This window comes from Asterias amurensis, chromosome 2 (assembly GCF_032118995.1).
Source record: "Asterias amurensis chromosome 2, ASM3211899v1".
NCBI classification, from domain to species: domain Eukaryota; kingdom Metazoa; phylum Echinodermata; class Asteroidea; order Forcipulatida; family Asteriidae; genus Asterias; species Asterias amurensis.
The window spans coordinates 29,791,615-29,810,512 of NC_092649.1; the positions used below are offsets into that span (position 1 = coordinate 29,791,615).

General features: G+C 38.0%; 1 protein-coding gene across 3 annotated transcripts in view; it reads left to right on the forward strand.

Annotated features, from left to right (window-relative positions):
• The window catches only part of LOC139933805 (GRIP1-associated protein 1-like), a 77,203-nt gene that overhangs the window by 43,580 nt on the left and 14,725 nt on the right, over positions 1 to 18,898 (forward strand). For 2 of the 3 annotated variants that reach the window (XM_071928019.1, XM_071928020.1), the window contains exons 3-28: positions 519 to 575; positions 1,921 to 1,987; positions 2,599 to 2,660; positions 2,910 to 2,936; positions 3,267 to 3,374; positions 4,033 to 4,186; positions 5,528 to 5,579; positions 6,132 to 6,265; positions 7,556 to 7,654; positions 8,265 to 8,366; positions 8,748 to 8,794; positions 8,911 to 8,962; positions 9,668 to 9,738; positions 10,404 to 10,451; positions 10,645 to 10,676; positions 11,264 to 11,311; positions 12,133 to 12,178; positions 12,789 to 12,842; positions 13,199 to 13,276; positions 14,390 to 14,467; positions 16,056 to 16,094; positions 16,250 to 16,441; positions 16,795 to 16,899; positions 17,463 to 17,504; positions 17,935 to 18,048; positions 18,559 to 18,636. In XM_071928019.1, the coding sequence (XP_071784120.1) occupies positions 534 to 575; positions 1,921 to 1,987; positions 2,599 to 2,660; positions 2,910 to 2,936; positions 3,267 to 3,374; positions 4,033 to 4,186; positions 5,528 to 5,579; positions 6,132 to 6,265; positions 7,556 to 7,654; positions 8,265 to 8,366; positions 8,748 to 8,794; positions 8,911 to 8,962; positions 9,668 to 9,738; positions 10,404 to 10,451; positions 10,645 to 10,676; positions 11,264 to 11,311; positions 12,133 to 12,178; positions 12,789 to 12,842; positions 13,199 to 13,276; positions 14,390 to 14,467; positions 16,056 to 16,094; positions 16,250 to 16,441; positions 16,795 to 16,899; positions 17,463 to 17,504; positions 17,935 to 18,048; positions 18,559 to 18,636 (1,971 nt within the window). In that variant the 5' untranslated portion in view covers positions 519 to 533. The remainder of the gene's footprint in view (positions 1 to 518; positions 576 to 1,920; positions 1,988 to 2,598; positions 2,661 to 2,909; positions 2,937 to 3,266; positions 3,375 to 4,032; positions 4,187 to 5,527; positions 5,580 to 6,131; positions 6,266 to 7,555; positions 7,655 to 8,264; positions 8,367 to 8,747; positions 8,795 to 8,910; positions 8,963 to 9,667; positions 9,739 to 10,403; positions 10,452 to 10,644; positions 10,677 to 11,263; positions 11,312 to 12,132; positions 12,179 to 12,788; positions 12,843 to 13,198; positions 13,277 to 14,389; positions 14,468 to 16,055; positions 16,095 to 16,249; positions 16,442 to 16,794; positions 16,900 to 17,462; positions 17,505 to 17,934; positions 18,049 to 18,558; positions 18,637 to 18,898) is intronic. The other variant, XM_071928021.1, reaches the window with a different exon arrangement.

Consider the following 18,898-nt stretch of genomic DNA (forward strand, 5'->3'; position numbering starts at 1 on the left):
AGACAAAAACTCAGGAATACCACTGTGCTTGCGGGTCTTATGTATGTCCATTTAAAAAAAACATTGTGATACAAAGGAATTTGTTTAAAGTTCTTTCAAATTGGTTTTGAACTACAGACAGAAGTTTGATTGCAGGTCAATTTCCTATAAATAAAATAAAAAATCATGTGGAAATGTGGAGTTCATTTTCCATTAAATACTAGTTTAATCTCCCTGGTCCGGTACTGCAGTAGGAAAACATATTACCTTGAGAGGATGGGCTCTCTGGCGTATAAATGTGATGAACTATTGAACTTGCAGTTCATGCTTTTTATAAATAGATGTACCAATCTTATCAGAATAACAGAATGATCAGTTTAAAACAAAGCCTTGATTTTGTTTGCATCAGGATTGAAGTGCAGTGAAATGTGATTGTTTAGTTAATTGCAGAGTTTAAACTGTAGAAAACCAATAACCAACGTTCGCAATGGTTGTCAAATAATAACATCAACTGTACGTTCTGAACACATTTATTAAAGGTACCCAAATTCAACATGGCGCAGTCCTTGTCAGACGAAGAGTTCCAGCGAATGCAGGTAAGTTTCTTTCTAACTCTTCAACATTGGTTCATAATTATAAGCTTGTTTAGTTAAGAAATATTCATATATTCTTCAGTTCAACAACTTACATGATGCCATATTAAATCATAATATTTATATTCTTACTTTCTGAATTTCGAATCGATTAGAATAGATTCACACTGACTCACACTCGACTCAGTCCACACACCTTTTTTAGCTTTTATTTATTTTAGTTTTTCTATTTTCAAAATTCAGAACGATTACAGCATTGTGTACGGTCATGTACGGTGGCACACATTTTTTTTTATTGAAAAAAATTAAAAAATAACAATCTGACTTTTATGGGAAAAGTTTTCGTGTGGCGCCACCACTTTTTCATTCAAAATAAAATGATGAGGAAATCCAATGATGATATATCCCTTTTTGTAAAAATGAGTGAAAAAGTGGTGGCGCCATACAGAAAGTTATCCCTTTTGTTTTGCACTTAGACTAACTATACGTCCTCACTTTAATAAGGATCCCGATGAGGAGTCATGAACATAAACATAAGCTTTCCGATATGACAAAATTCTTTTATAAAGGAGTACAGTACGATCGTGCAGGAATATCGATTACGCTATCGGCTGATTATTGCGCGATCGACTGATTGCTGCGCAAACAATAGATCTTTCAAAAGCGCAGCGCGATCTGTCGATTGCGCAGATAGACCGATAGTGCCCAACATATAATACTGCCTCGCTCTTGTCTTATTTATATATTTGTGTTTCGTCTATTAACTATTTAGTTAATTATGTAAATGTTATATATTGGAACTGCCTTCTAAAGTTAGCTCGTTTGGGTGTGGGGGGGGGGTCTGCTATTGTTGCGTCACTTCATAATCTCAAAGGGTACCATCTGCTGCTGGTGGCTATGGATACGCAGACAAATTTTTATACTGCACTCCCCCTCCTATATTTTGTCCATGTAAATTGTGGCTGCCTTACTTAAAAATATGAATGAGTCTATGCATCACATATATTTGCTTGGATACTACAGAGTACAAGGCCCATTTCATAGAGCTGCTAAGCACAAAAATTTGCTTAGCATGACATTTCTTCCGTGATAAAAACAAGATTACCAACAACATTTTTGCTTGTTGCATATTGCTTGTTTCTGGTAGTCAGCTGTTGTTTGCAAATCCTGAAATCACGTGGTAATTAGGTTAGTAACCCTGTTTTTATCAAGGAAGAAATTTCATTCTAAGCAGATTTTTGTGCTTTAGCAGCTCTATGAAATTGGACCTCTAGGTCATTTTGATTATCAGCAAATTGTAACTAATAATCCCATTTTGTTGTATTATTTATCTACCTGTTACTCATAGGATCAGCTACTGGAGTTGAGGACTTCAAATTATCAGCTGAGTGATAAATGCAGAAAACTAGGAAATGGTAAGCCATAAATAGACTGATGGATCTGCATGTATATGTTGCAGGGCCTGGGTAGGACATATAGACCTACACATCAGATGCACTACAAAGTTTCTACAAACACCAGTGAGACCCCTTCTCTTGGTGATTTAAGGGAACTGTTTTTGTTTTTGTTTTGTTTTTACGTGCATTTTTAGTTTTCAATACAACACATTGTACCTACTGCATGACGTCCCTTCCGAAGGACTGCACAATAATGGTTAAGTGTCGTGTTTATGACACAAGGGTCAAGGCAGGGACACTCTGCTGAATCAGAAATACTAGAGCTAGAGTCCAGTGCACTAACCTTTGTCCCTGTGTACTTAACAATCCCCATTTGTACTCATTCCTTGTGGAACCTATTTCTTATATTGTCTTCGGTCTCCATATAAGGCAGCAAACATTAAAATGCATTAGAGTGTCTGGGTTTGTTTACACATCTGGCACAGGCTTTCCTGGATTTGTTATACATTTGTTTTTCCAACTTCTGTTCATGTTTCCATTCAGGTTTTGCTCGCATCTAAGTCTTTTTGTGATTTAGCAAGCTGTATTTATCAACTGTGGTTTTGAATATGTGTTGTTCTTCCTTACAGAATTAACTACACTTCAAACAACAGCAGCAAATTATGAAAAAGACCTACTGAAAGCAAACAAGGTAAAGTTCTGGGAAATTTATGTTCATTTGCAATATTTTACCCCAAGGAAATCCATGACCAGAACACTTGCAACAAGTTTTAATGTGATGGCGTGTTGAATGCTAAATTGTCATTATGGATGATTAAGTGAATCAACAAACTTTTTTATTGGACACATGTAACTGTTATTTGTGACGATGTATTTTTTCAACAAAGTTTCATCACTACTTGATCTTTCCTTTCCATTTTTTGTGATTTTTGTTTTACAGACCATCAGCAAAAGTAAAAAGGCTAAGGTAAGTCAACTTGAAACTCTTTCAGTGTCAACTTTGGTCCTGAATGTTTTTAAGGACTTCCATCAGGTTATTCTCATACAATGATTACGCTCAGTGTGTACAATGTTTCTCCAAGTGAACAAAGCAAAATTTTACTTGGATATCAACTTTTGATTGGCTGCATTATTCATAAGCTAGCCATCTTATTCTTTGTCTTGAAAATTTGTGTTCCACCCACTTTTCAAACCTGACTAGTTTTGATGCAGAGTAGTATGTACTGGCCTAGATGTATATATGCATTTTCTGAAGATGTGTTATTTTGACCTGTACATTCTGCCGATATATTTTCAGGATGTTGAGGCACTGTTGTCAGAGCTTGAGAGTCTTCAACAGAAGCTCCATAGCCAAGAAGATGACTTCAGATTACAAAACTCAACCCTCATGCAGGAACTTTCCAAGGTAAGTTACTCAAACCAAAAGTTTTCTGAAACACTTTAACTCCTTTGAGGTTATTTTGCTAGACCGGTCCCTCCTCCGTATGTGAAAGGATAAGGATCTGCAAATTTAACTGCGATTCTCCAGAACCATGAAGGCCATGTGAAATGATGCAAGGTCATTTCCTGCGGATAAGACGCGTCTTATCTGACTTTATAGACCCCAAAAACATTGTTGCGTCTTATCTGTCAGAGTGCCTTGTCTGCTAATGATTTAATTCTTTTGACGATCACCGCGTGAAGTCTTACGTTTGACCAGTAAAATAATACCTTTATATCAACCTGGGTGATTTTACTTGTACCATTTTTTTAACGATACATGGGCTCATCATTGGTTTAATTATGTGATGTCAGATGTTCAGGCTATCATTTTCCCACACGCGGTCGACAACAACCACACCTGAAACTCGGAACTCCAGGGTGGGTTTGGGAACCAAGAATCAATTTGAACAATCTAGGTCATGCAGTGTGCGCTGTGTGAGGACCATGAACCACACGATGTTTGCATCAAAATTATTAAGATTTACAAACAAATGTTCAAACAATCAATTTTGTGTGACAGCTATGAACAAGCAATGAGGAGCTTTCAAAAAAAATGTCCAACAATCAATTTTGTTTGACAGCTATGTACAAGCAATGAGGAGCTTGAGAAGGAGGTTAACCAGTTGAAAATGGGTCAAAGTTCATCCGAGGTCACACCCAATGATGACAGCAATCTACAGGGAGAGCTACGGAGGTTGCAAGCTTTAAACACCGTTCTGCAGAAGAGCCTTAACAGTGAGTTCACTGCACTGACAATGTGTAGTTCATAAAAGCAAACTTTGTTTTTTCAACCATGACCAATTTTGTATTATCAACTCTAAAATTCTCCAAAAAGCTTTCTGGTCACCATGATCGGTATTTGGTAGGTGCTATTAAATATTGTATGACTACCCCCTGTTATTGAACCCTTACTTAGCATTTTTAAAACCATTTCAACTCCTTTTGAACATGCAATCACCGGCACACCAAATTGGAAAACTGTATTGCAATTATCATTCACATTAACAACCTCTTCACTTGCCGGTAACAATTTACTCTTGTGTGATGAGAAACCATTATAGTTAAATGTTATGACCAGGATTTGAACCCACACTCTGATAACTGGGCCATCAGAAGTGACATTCGATTCTCTAGACCACTCAGCCTTGACATGCTGTGTGGCTCAGTGAAATGATATTTTCTAGAGCTATTCTAGAAAGCAGTTACCGTTAATATATGTGTGCTTTAGTCCCCTGCTAATCATCAAACTTAAGTTAGGGAATATACCAACTAGCAATCTGCTCTCTACCCCTAAGTCTCTTTTGACTTCCCCAGTAACTAAAGCTAGTCCCACGGTTCCCACTCTTTCCAATCTGCTGCTGTTCAGTTATGTTGTCAAACAGACCAAAACCAAAGAGCAATTTAAAACCCAGGTCAAATACTGTATCTATTCAGTTTGTATAATTGTTGAAATTGCTTATTTATTGTAAATAACCTTTGTTTGTTTGCCTGGAAATTTTGTCATTGCCCTCTGAACAAAACCAAAGTCCAAAGTTAGCCTATACTTATTTTGTTCAAAATTTGAACTTGGTGCCAGACCACCCCTGAACAAGACCACCCTGCAATTTCAGCTAAAAAATCTGAATCATTTCCAAAATATTGGCCTTCAAAATTCTATAAGTTTAATATTCGTGACTCGCAAAAAGTGTGCATGGCTTTGGCAGCCTATCTTTTAGAGCGTTCAATATTTGTGAAAGCCCTTTGGAGTTGACGCCTATTATATTGCATTTGTTCATAATTCAAACATTAACAAAAGCACTTCTCATTTTATTTTTGACCAAACCCAAAAAGGTGACCGTGGGACCTCTGGTTAAAAATCATTTTGAATGACCCAGACGTCCAACCTGCATCGAAGGAATATTCTGGCCTGGCCGACAAACAAGTATGAAAATCGTAAAATTACTGAACCCAAGACCATTGTAATGAAGCAAAAAGCTGCTCTCTGATTCTTATAGGTTTTTCGCAGTAGTGATAGATAATGAATCTTGAAATCGTCCATTTATAACGACTTGTATTTTGTTTGTACTTGCCATGCAGGTACTCAAGAGAAATCAGAAGCAGAAATAGCAGCATTGAAGCAAACTATCAGGTACAGTTATTTCGGTAGAAAAATGTAATAAATTTAACACCCGTCTCAATCAATTTCATTTGGAAATGAGTGCTCCATCTCATCAGCATTTATCAGCCAATAAAAGGAGTAAATCAGTTTCAACAGTTTGGCATTCACTGCTCGAATATTATCATTCAGTTTCATATAAGCCAGCAGCAGGAGGCTGGTCAACCTTTAAATTTCATCACTTGTAAATGAGTACCGGTAGTTGTAATTTGACCACATTCTTAAACGTCTATAAAATAAACGGAATTGCTGTAACAAACCTGAACGAAAAGAACAAAATAATATCTGCATAATTGAATGCAATAATAGCTAAAAAGAAATCCTACTTTGATTAAATGTGTCAAAGATTCATGAATTTGAATGCATTTGATATAAAATTAATCTACTTTTGGTGACATTGACAAGGAAAGCTTTTTTCTTTGAAGGCTGTGTTTGCATTGATGGCATTGAATTAAAAGGGAATGTAGCAAAAACCTATCCTTTAATATTACCATTTACTCCATACATAACTCTTGTTTTCTATAGTAATATGAATGGGGCAGGCACCGTGTTAGAGGAGAGAACTCCACCCGCTGGGGCATCAGTTGATGATGTCACGAATACAGAATCACCAGATTCTCCATCACAGGCATCTGAGAAAGATGCCCCGCTGGAATCGGGTAAGCCAACTTCATTTTAATCTTCTTCTTTTTAATTATTTATTTTTAATCTGAGAAGAAATCATTTTGTTTATTTTGATCAATAGAGCATGAATAAATCAAACATGTTTTTGTGCACACATTGTAGCCAAATACCATGCTTGCTTCATCATTGATTTAAAGTATCTGCTGATCTATTTGCAACCATTAAATTCGTTTTGGCAAAGATTTTTATTTTAAGTTGCTCAAATTGCATTTGTGAAATGTAAATTATGTTTCAATCATTTAATGTATCATTCAATATCAAATCAACACGCCTCACTCAAATAGGGGTTTTATTTTTAAATATTTGCCCATGACTTGTTATTCCCAACATAGAAAAGAAGACACAAAATTGAGGTTTTTGGCTTTCTCATTAGACCAAAATCATTGTAAGATTTGTGGAAGCACCATTCACTTGAGGTGTCACTGCTGCAGCCGAGCAGCCTAGTGTGCTGGACATGGGTCATGGCATTTGGGTCCATTTAGCAAGACACTAAACAATAACAGCTTTGTCGTTCAGATGGGACATAAAGCTTGAGGTCCGAATGTTGTGTGGTGAATGTTAAAGAAACCAGCGCACTTGTGGTTAAGAGAAGGGGTTTCCCCCACGACAGTCATAGCTGACTGCATATTGCAACACAACACCTTGTAAACATTTTAGGTGCTATATAAACGGGTCTAATTTTTTATTTCTTTTATTTATATGCAAGTCGCCAGACACACAAGGCCTGGAGGCCACTTTAAGGTGTGGGCGACAATTATTTTTTTCCAGAGGACATTGCCACCTACTCCTAGGGCTGAAACAGGGTTACTCCTTTTACAGTCCATATGGATGTAGGCTTGGGTATCATCAGTCCGAAGCCTGGCTGGTAGAGCAGAAAGCACTACCTCCCCAATTTTACGTAGCAAGTGTCACGACCGCGATTCAAACCCACACTCTGCTGATCAAACACCAGAGCTTGAATCCAGTGCTCTTAACCACTCGGCCATGACATGCCACACATAATTACAAATATAGCAAACCTGTTAAAATGATTGGTGCTTTGAGCTGCTCATAGGTCACACTAGCGCAAGAGTGGCATACAGACAAATACAGCACTTCTGCATCCCATACACATGATGTATCTCCACCAAAATGAATAGTGCACTATTTTTACAGCTTGCCCACTGCTGTGCCGTTTTGTTTTTGTGAGGCACATAGCATGCTTGCTGTGTTTTATGCATGCTTGTATGTGAACCTGTATCCACATTGATGTTATTATGTTTCAGAGTTAAACAGTCTGCTCACTGATGAGCTTGATGCTTTTCTTGAAGATGTAAAGTTATCCGACGTAACTAGTGACTTTGACGACGGTTTAGAACCTAAAGGTTTGTACATCTACACAACATATGTGTTTTCCAATCCAACCCAGCAGTGCACTATCCTCCAACTGTCAGTGCTTGTTGAAACAGATTTAGTTGTTTCCTCAAAGTTCCACAGATTTTTACAGTTGTGAAGTTTTATAGAGGGGTTCCAAGTTGTGCTTTGGGGATTCTCCAATGCCACAAGTGGTTTTCCTCCCTCCAGTATAAAATAAAATACTTTTGATTTCTGCCTGTGCTGTGTGGTCGTTTATGGGTCACTGTGGCTGGCTGCCTATGTCCTTCCATTCAACTTCGCAGCTGTAAATAGGGATAATTAGCCTACCACATTTTTTTTTAATATCCAAGATTTTAAGTTTCACTTCAAAATGTAATTTAAACTTAAAAAATATAAGTGGCTTATGCTTTCTGCCTTTGTTGCCATCAAATACAACTAATTTTTTAAACCAAGAATTGTGAAATTGTGCCCCCAATCTTTGAGAGCAAATTTATGAATCAGATCACCCCCATCTTTATCCCAGACCCCACCTTTTAAACTCCCCCATCTAAATCTGATTTGCCTTGTATCCATATAATGACATTGATTGCATGTTGTATTGTATTGTTTTCTGTACAGATCCAGTAGCAGTACTACAAGGGCATGCCAAACAGCTGAAGCACAGACTCAGTGGGGCTTTAGTCCGCAACATGGAAAGTCTAGTCAAACTGATGTCCAAAGGTAACAATGCATTCCCTTCCCACCCCAAAGCCATGGTTGGACGGTAGCTAGTTTATTTTAGTGTTGAGTGATGATAAGTGGCCTGAAAATAAGTACAGTCGACTTGTTCCTGTTAACGTTAAACCAGTGTTTGTATGAGAGAGATTGGCTGTTTTCAGCTTGGTGTTTACATGCCCCTGTTGGAGTTTACCAAGTTCCCTTAACAAGAAGATTATCTAAACAAACAAACAATCAAACATCAATAAAACAAAAAAAAAACAAAAACAACCAAACAGTTCCACCAGTAGTCACCTAACTCCAGAGGGTACTTGATGTTCATAATTGAGTGTATGATATGATAATCATATTTTATTTTCATTTCCATTTTTATATTTTGTACAGATGAAGTTGATGACAAAGGCGGTGAAAGTTTTGATTCTACAACTCAGGTAGGTTGTTATTGAAATACTACAAGTTGAATTCAAATAGTTTGTTGTGTAACTGCTAAAGAATTGATATCTTTTGTAAACCACTGTTGGTGTTTTTTTGGTAAATCTCTTTTTAGGCTGAATCACAGGGTTTAGTTACACCAGAGATGACAACTAAAGGTTTCAGTGGTAAGTCCTGAGCAGATGTTATAACATTTTACATACAAACATTCTCTGGTAACTAATTACAATGGAAACTGACTGGGTAAATTTTAGTTCAAGTTTTGGGTTGACTGGAGAAAGAAATCTAGAAAAGCGGGATAAAAAGCTGTGAGTTCCAAATTAACTTGACGACACTCTACCAACTGAGCTATCTAGCCCAAATGTTGGCAGTTAGGGAGTGCCAGTTGGAAGCCATTCTACCTGTTAAGCCCGGTTTATACTTCCTGCGAATGCGAAGCGAATTTCGGTGACGCAACAACCCGTACACGCTCCATTTCCATTTGTGACGCAGTGAAATTCGCACCGCACGAAGCGTTCGCATGAAGTATGAGCAGGGCTTAACTGACGTGTAGAAAGGGATCACTCCCAAGTTTACGATATACGACCTGGGAAACAGCAGTGCAGGGATCACCCTGGGACTTTTTATTTCAAATGTCAAGTAATAAATTACAAAGGCAGTTGTCTTATTAACATTTAATTCAATCTTAGTGATGAACAAGGTAAAGATGATCAGAGAGGGATTTAAACCGGTGGACGAGTACGCCTGTTGTATATTGTATGGGATCTTTGTCCGAGTTACAATGATTTTACAAGTAACTATTAGGTAGTGACGAAGACACTCTTACTTGACATTATTATTGAACTCTTTGAGTACCTTTTCTTCATCTTCAGATCTTCAACTGGTGATAGATACTGAGAAGGAGGAGAAGCGATTACTGAAGGAGCAGCTACACCAAGCCCAGGTACAATAGCATTCAATTCCTCATCTTGTTATTGTAGACTTGACCCCCAAATCAGGCATCACTCGGGGGTGAAGTCAGTGTAGGGTAGTCTAATTGATAGGAATTTAGGAACATTTGTAAATGTAAAAAGCAATTCCTGTATAATTTTCAAATATATTCACCTCATTCATGGATTGGCCTGGTGTCGAAGTGCACCATACTCAAGTTCTAGTGTTGCTAGATTGTTTGTTTAGTTCCCTGTTGAGTAGGGGTACCTGTGAGCAAGACACTTGACCACGATTACTTAAACCCTAGGTCCTGTTTGTTGTAACGCTTATAAAGAGCCTTGTGCGCTTATTGTTAAGAGAGGGGGCTAACTCGGTATTTCTGGCATGGTTGGCTGTAGATTGCACTGCATCACCTTGTAAACCCTTACAAGGTGTTCAGTACTCAAATATAGCTCTGTAAACACTGCATGCTTTGAAATGCCTGTCATGTTGTGACGTATCATTTAAAGTGGTCTTGCTGGTGTCCCAAATTTGTTCAAACAAAATACATTGTTGAAGCGAGATGCATGTCAGTCTTAAATGTCATGTCATGCATGTGTTCTGTCTGGTTGTTCTTCCCTCTTAACAAAGTAACAAGGAAGTGTATATCAGTTGATTCCATTGTTTTTCAATTTTCAGGTTTCTCACAAAGCTGAAGTTGCCAACTTAACTCAAGAAATTGCGAAGGTGGGTGTATTTACCTTGTAAGCTGACATCAGAACTTACGTACATCAGTTAAAAATGCGTACTGTCCATTAAATCCTATACAATCAGATAAGAGTTAACTATATATAGAAACTTGAGGGAACAACCATGTGTAAAATCTTTTTTTGAGGAGTGTTGGTTCTGAAAATGTTTCGTCTTATCTTGATATTTACAGCTTACTGAGAAGACGAAGAAGAAACAAGAGAGGTAATATTTTCATTATTTGTTTATTCATTTATTTATTTATGTGTTTATGTATTTATTTATTTGTTTATTTATATAGTTATCTATTTATATATACTTTAAAGTATACTATACTTTGTACTTTTAAAGAATTTATTTTCAATTTGATTATTTAAAACATCTTTATCAGAACATTACTGACATGTTACCTTGACAACCACTTCTCAAACAAACAGACACGTTGGTCACTTGTGCTTAATCAAGTCATTGTACAAGAGGCCAATTTTTTTTCACCTAATTTCTGCTTAAAAGAATTGAGCAGGAAATGAGATATAAATGGTAAAAAAAACATGTTATTTTGGCTGGTAACTTAATTCTGGTAAGCAGAATTGTTTTTGTGCTTAACTTTTTTGCTTTGGTAGTTCTATGAAATCTTGCCCAGATATTATTCAAATCTGACTTAGAGATTATTTATTGAAAACCATGACTGCAATTGTCAATGGGTGAACAGAGTTCCTGACAGGGATATTTGTGGAAAGATAAAGGTATGAAATGAAAATTACCAAATAGCAATTGTATTAATCCCCAAATGTTTTCATTCTATTTTGTAGTTTGGTGCAGCTCCAGAATGAGAAAGAACACATGTACAATGATAGCAAGTAAGTTTGCAAGCTGCTTATGTATAATAGCAATGGGGACCACACTCATTAATGAGTGTAATAAGTGCATCAGGGACAAAAGAATATTATAACACCCCTTACAAATATTCTGCCTTTTAATTGGTTTAGAGTGCATCACATGATATGTCTTAGTTTTACTAGAAACGGCGGCCGTGTGATAGTGCATCATTTGCCTTGTGATAGTCCGACGACTAACACGCGGCGTGCAGTACCCAGACGTCTATTTACCCACCTCAAACCATATCTGTTGTGCAGCGGTGTATCTGAAACGCGCATACAAACATTACGTGTCAAGGATGATAAATAGTCTGTTGGGTGTTATAAAACAAATATTGACTGCTTTTACTCCCTCGGTGATCCCTGGACCATTCCACTTTCCCTCGCCTGCGCTTGGATAATAGAACGCTCGAGGGATCACCTCGGGAGTCGTAGTTTTAACCATAGCACTCAAAGCAGTATTTGTATACTATTGTCTTACTCTTTACTCATGTTTAATAAGCACTGTCTACTCAATACACAGGCATACTACTGTAAGTATAATAAATGCATCAGGGATAAAGTTTATTATTGTCTTACCCTTTACTCATGTGTAATAAGCACTGTCTACTCAATACACATGCATACTACTCGGGTGGGATTTGAACCCATGAATATGTAGTGCTCAGTATCAAAGTACACACAATTTTCAAATCTCTGATTTAAAGGGGATATTCACTTGTTTATAAATCATGTCTACTTTTTGCCCCACTCACTCCTCTGAGTTTGTCTCTGTCTTGAACTGAATACAATTTTCATTTCAGACTTCAAATGGAAAATATCCAAGTGAAGAAGAATAAGGAAGCAGAGGTGAGTACTACGATAACAAGATGGCTTTATGTAATAACAATAAAAGTAAAGACATTTATAATGCGCAAAATACATATCCACCCAAGGGGTGCTCAATGCGCTAACAGAAGAAAAGTTATTAAAAATGGCGTGTCATAAGGTGTCCCTTCGTAAGGGAATGAAAGGGTGATGAAGAGGTCTATAAATAAAATAGGTGTTTGAGACTAAAACGGGTTTTGGCTGTGGTCCATTATCCCATGGCCAAGACCAAGCCCAGTCTTAAATGACTGTTGAGATGGAGTTATTACCCTTTATTCCAATGTATAATTTTTTTTTCACATGCAGAAAATTAGGTTAAAATTATGATTGTTGAACCATTGCCATTTCACAAGTGAGCCCAATTTCATATATCCTGTAAGCACATAAAATGCTGAGCAATAGGTTACCAGTTGTGACTGGTGCCCCACTTAGTTTTTGCTTGGCACAGGTTTTGAGAATGGCCTGTTTCTGTTATGTATTTTGTAAGTTTTAGTATTTTTTATAATGAATCCAACCGTATGTGATTGCAAATAAAATTAACCTTACCTCAACTCTGTATAAACAGCATATTTTATTTTTTCTTTGTCTCTAGGACCTGAAGAAAGAGAAGTTGAAAGTCCTGGAAGAACTGACAAGAGTCAAACAGGTAGGTTGTAACTAGCATGTGCTTTTATTACCAGCTTAGAAAGAGGAAAGAGAGGAAACAACAGTTAGATTGGATGGGTCAGCGTTGTATGAGTCAGATGGGATGTAAAACCGTTGGTCCTGTGTGTTGTTTAATGCAGTGCATTTATCAAAAAGAGAAGAGGTTTGCCTTGTTGTTTCTTGGTTGATTTGCTGCATATTGCTTTGCATGGTGCTGTGTAAAGGAACAGGTCTCATTTTTGAAATTGTAGGAAAATAGTTTATGTTGAAGCGCCTTGAGTGTTACGTAGTGACAGATATCAGTGCTATAAAACCCCACTAAGATATGCTTTTTCTGTCATTATGATGTCACTTTAGGGTATGGCTGAACAGAATGACAAGAATCAGTTGAGAATACAAGAATTAGAGGCGTCAGTTTCATCTCTCAATGCTCAGGTAAGAACATGCTCATCGCTTTACACCATTGTATTGGGCATACCTGGACCCCATACAAAACCAAGTCAACGCCCAAACCATTAAATATTCCAGTTTATAACACACCTCTTGCTAGTTCTAGATTCTGGTTGGCTGAAACAAGGTCACAAGGGGTGAACTAATATAGTCTAGTGATCGCGCGCGTGTGTTTTGCAGGAATAGTGCCCGGCGAAATAGTGCCTGGTTACAGCGCCTTTTCTTGACTTGAACCGTAAACAGCAACTAAAAAACTTCCTTTCTTTACCAATTTTTTTTTCTTATTTCACATTTAAGATTGAGGTGTGGTATAAAATCCATATTGACTGGCATAATTCGGTAACTAGTGCACGTCTATTCCCCCTCGGGCTTGTGAGTGACCAGTAGAGGGACCTTTTTCCCTCGGCCTTCTACCTCGGGAAATAGGTCCCTCTTCTGGTCACTCGAAGTCCCTCGGGGGAATAGACGTTCACTAGTTACCTCATTGCCAGTCAATATGTGTATAATAGTGCATATCCATCACTGTGTACTGTACTTAACAAAGATTTTGTTCTTCACAACTGTTAGAATTCTCTTGTCATACTCTAACAATCCTAAACCTTATATCCCTGGTACCTTTGGCTAGACACCCTCCTGATTCCTCTACTATTCCTCCACTCTATGGTAACTCAACACTTAAACATTTGAACTTTGATGAGATTGGGATTGGTCAATGCCTGGAATGGGTTTAAAGAACGGGTTAATAGAACGGGTTTATAGAACTGGTCAATAGAACGGGTTAATAGAACTGGTCAATAGAACGAGTTAATAGAACAAGTTAATAGAATGAGTTAAAAGAATGGGTTAATACTATGGGTTAATAGAACAAGTTAATACAATGTGTTAATAGAACGGGTTAATAGAATGGGTTGAATTGGTTAAAATAATTATGAAAATGTTTCAAATCTTCTTCCAAAAACGGTATTGAAAAATATCAAAACTTCTTTACAAATGACTTTCTCTCCTTCCTAATTTTCCAACGTTCCCTCCCAACAATTTACTAATCTATTCATCCATATCCACTTTGCCAACCTTTGACCTGTCACTATGGCAACCTAGGCTGTCAATAGTGAGCAAGCAGCCATCTTCAAGGAGTCTGTAGAGAATTTGAGAGTTGAGCTAGCTCAGACTAAACAGGTATTTGCTCTCTGTGGGATTGGCATGTCAATCAGTGTCCACAGTTTTCTTTTAGGCCACTGCTTTTGGCTTGTTTGGATTGCTTTTGAATTATTGCACATGTTTCGATCATTTCAAATCCTTACCCACAGCCAAAAATCCATGTTGAGCTATTACTGTTAATCGGTTTTAATAATTTTACTTCCAGAATAAATTTGACATCTTCAATTATGCAGAATTGACAATGCTTTTTTATTCTAACCACTGTTTTATTGAGTTGATTATTAACTTAGTCTTCACATTGTGAGACCTTCCTGCAGAGTGTTGTGTACAGAAATAATGCACATTGTTTAGTTAAGGCCGAGTTATAGTCGGTCGCGTGATGGTCGGGCGTCGGAAATATTGACGCGCGATCATAAAAAGACACGGTTTTTAGGCCTCAGTCTTAGGATTGCGCGCAAGATTTCCGTCGTGCGACCATCGCGCGACCGACTATAAACCGGCCTTTACTTAGCAAGAAACACTGCATCGGTTGAAAATGTTAATCATTCTTAGAAAGAAATGAGGCTTTAGAGAAATGGATTTTTTTTTAATTGAAATCTGAGAAACGTTTCAAATTGGATATTTTTATTGTGCATTACATCATCATGCATGCTCACAATTACTTAAAATCATGGTCATACACGTTTTAAAGCCTCCAAGTGCTTTGGGTATGTGGTATATTCCTTTCTGTTTTGCATGGCTTTAGAAATAAGGTTGCTGTCGTGTACAACTTTCTTGAAGATGAAAGTATTTCAGATTGTGCTGCTGGTACCAGCTGCGTTTGAGCGAAGATGATAATTGTTGAGGTTGTCATATTTTTATCATACACCCTTCAAGACACATTTTTGAAACCATTGCTTATACCCTCAGCTCTTAGACCTTACGAAGACCATGCTGATGTCATTTGGCAAACTAAAGACTCCACACAATTTACTGCTTCTACGTCAAAAGTGTTCCCAAATCGCTGCCTGCATTTTTATTACGACCCCAGAGATCTCACCACGATGCTACCACGCTGCTTGTACGATAATGGCGTTCCAACTAAGCCTTTGCCCTGTTTATTGTTGGCTACAACGCTTATTTTGAACACATAAAAATTTTTTGAACACATTTAAAATAAGCGTGAGGAGAGAACACATCTTTCCGACCTAGGAGATCCCACCCCGACCAAACCAGGCCCATGGAGACCCTCCTGCGTTTGACCTGCGCTTGGCCAACCATTGGCCATGCTCTCCGCCACTTTTCCATTGTAGTAGAAGCGGCGTTTATGTGTGAACTATCTATCCTACAGGGCTCCGGTTGCATGTTTCAAGAATACTCCAGGGTTTTACCACTCACCCCTACTCCAGAGCAGGGGTGGCTATTCCACGGGGTTTGCCCATTGCGGGGTAGATCCAAGTTTGAAAGGGCCAACCGTTATTCCCCTGGGTTGTGAATAGGGCTGTACCAGATTGTGGATCAAGGGGGGTGAGCCCAGGGTGTCTGTACACACAACCATGCAAACCTCTCAAATCAAGTTCTGGCAACTGCTAAAATTATAACATGATTCATGTCTCTTTATCTTTAGGTCCAATGTGTAACAGCCGATGAGTGCAACAGATTAAAGGTAATCGTTCTCTATGTATAATGAGTTGCTTCTCTATCTAATTTACAAACTTTTTCCAACCCATGACCAATCCCTCCTTTTGTGAGTCCCACGATGTGTCTTCTTGAATCTAAACATGAGAAACACTATTTTAATTGTCCGATCTTTGGCAACAGGATCTGTATGTAACAACTCAGAGTCAGCTAGAAGAGCTTCAACTGTCACACAGTAAGGTATCGGCCGACAAGGAAGATTGCCAGAGCCAGCTAGCTGATTGTCTGAATGCCAACACAAGACTCAATGAGACGTTACGAGAGGTTCAGAATGACAGAGATAACCTCCATAGAGACCTACAGGAAGCTAGAAAGGTACTGAGAATTGGGCCAAAACATGCTTAGCGTTGAAAAATCATGCTTAGCAGAAAAGTGTTGCCAGGGAAAATGGCATAATGTTAACATTGTTGCTATTTCAGTACTTCTCGTAAAGAACATGATTATTGGCTGTGGCTTACAGTTTTGTCAACATAAGATTGCTTTCATGCAAGTTTTCTCAAAGGAAAGCCAAAAATCCCAAAGCCAAACATGTTCGGTGTCTTTGCTTCACTTAGTCATTGTTTCATTTCGACAATAATACTCCACCAGATTAAGCCTTTGTGTAATTTTGTTAATCACTTTTTTTTGTATCAGGATTGAATTACTTTGGTTGTTATTAATTTGTACAGAGTGCTGAGAAGCGAAAGACGATGCTAGATGATCTTGCCATACAAACTCAGACCATTAAACAACAACATGAAGCTGAGATGGGTCGACTCAGCGAGTCTCATCAGGTAAATATTGAGTGCCTTGTTTCTTTGGTTTGGGATAATACCATCTGATAATTTACTCATATTGATTGCTTTGAGTCAATCAATCATGTCGGTTTTAAGGCAGTTGTCCAGTCGGTCCTGGGTTGGCCTGCTTTCTCCATGTGACCCTCTTCCATTTGGCCATGTCCGTTGTATCCCTTGCATGGATTTCAAGCGTTTTCATGTCATTTGATACGGAGCTCTGCCATGTCTTGCGCAGTCGGCGAACAGATGTGGGCCAAAACTGTGACTCCCTCGATGATCCCTGGAGTGGTCTATTTTCCCAAAGCAAAGCCGTGAATTAATAGACCAATGTGGGATTGGTACAAGTAAAAACAGTCGATATTTGTTTTATAACACCCCATACTATACACTAACATAGACATCGAGGTACCAAGAAGCTTTTAAAAGTGTGTATGTTTTGTGAAAATAATGATACAGAAAAGCAAAGTCTTACAATTATATGTTCATCTTTTATACCGAGTTGTTTTTCATCGAATTCTTTCGAGCCTTATGATTTATTTTCTTGTTCTTTTTTCCAACAGACTGAACGTGACAACCTTAAGCAGCAACTACAAGAACAAACGGTGAGTATCTCAAACAAAGCAAAAGTATTAAAGATGCTAGCTCCCTTTTTTGACCCAAACTTTTGGATTTAAATTTTAAATAGCTGATTTTATAAAATCACAGAAGTAATAAGCTGTAATTTAGGGTATTGAAAAAAAATCATCTGCCAATCATAAGTGTTTTTTTGTCAGGATCTCAACATTAATTCATGTCCATCAGCCTTATACACACTGTAAATGCATGTTCTTTGTCCGTGGCATATGCAAAAGTTTGTATGTTTTTCGTTTTTAAAAACGGCGTCATCTGTCATAATTGGCTTAAAGAAAAAAATCTTTACACAATTTTTTGGGGTGTGAAAATCGGGGAAATACAAAAAGAATCATCAGCAAAGTAAACAGAAAATGTCTGAATTCACTTGAATTTGTTGTCTTGTTTCATTTTGTACTACAGATATTGTGCAGGGAGATGGAACCGTTGAAAGATCAGCTTGTTGACCGGGAGGCAAAGTTACTAGCACTTGAAGAAACTAAGGGCTGGTTTGAAAGACGGCTGGCAGAAACGGAGGTGAATAACAAGAAACAGAGAATGCAGAAAATATTCCTCCCTTAACCCCTAAGCGTCCTCTTCTGGTTGACCTGCTGACATATAACATGCCCGACACAATTAATTGCGTAGTATGCACGGGCATGACTTAATGCTATGCATGGTTGGAAATACTTAGTAAGTAAGATTTACGGTGAGACCATGTACATTCTATTTGTGAGTAGCTCGACAAACCGGCTCTTCTCAGAGCCACCAACACTCACAAAGAGACTTTACATGGTGTCACTGCAAACCTTACTTACTTGCACAGGCATGCATCTACTGTGCTACACTGTACAAAGAGGGACAAAGGGTACTGGAATATACGCTCAAAATCTCCCTTTCTGAGGGTTATTGTAACATCAGGAATACAATGTGTGTGAAGGGGAGCGGTTCCTGAAACTGTTATGTTATGGTCCAGGTCTCTTGTCCTGTTCCCCTACTCTAAGATCCACTAATCACTAATCTGGAACTTTTGTTTTCATCTTTTAGGAAGAACTAAAGAATACCAAAGAGTGTAGTGAAGAAGAAATAGCAGCATTAAATGAGCAGCATTCTAAATCATTACGGGTATGTAGTATGTCTTGATTGAACGGTTTAGCGCATACAAATCAGAATGGCAGCCATTTTGAAACTTTGCATGGTGGTAGTAGAACTGAAAGAGGTTTGTGTTAACACCATGTGAAACTCTCTTTTGGGTAGTGTTGGTTCTGGAAACCACCAGATCTTTTCGGAACCAACACTACACAAAAGTGATTTGTACCTGTAAGGGCAATTTTGTGATGACCCTATAGACCATGTGGCCTTGTACATTCTTTGGGTATTCTGGCAG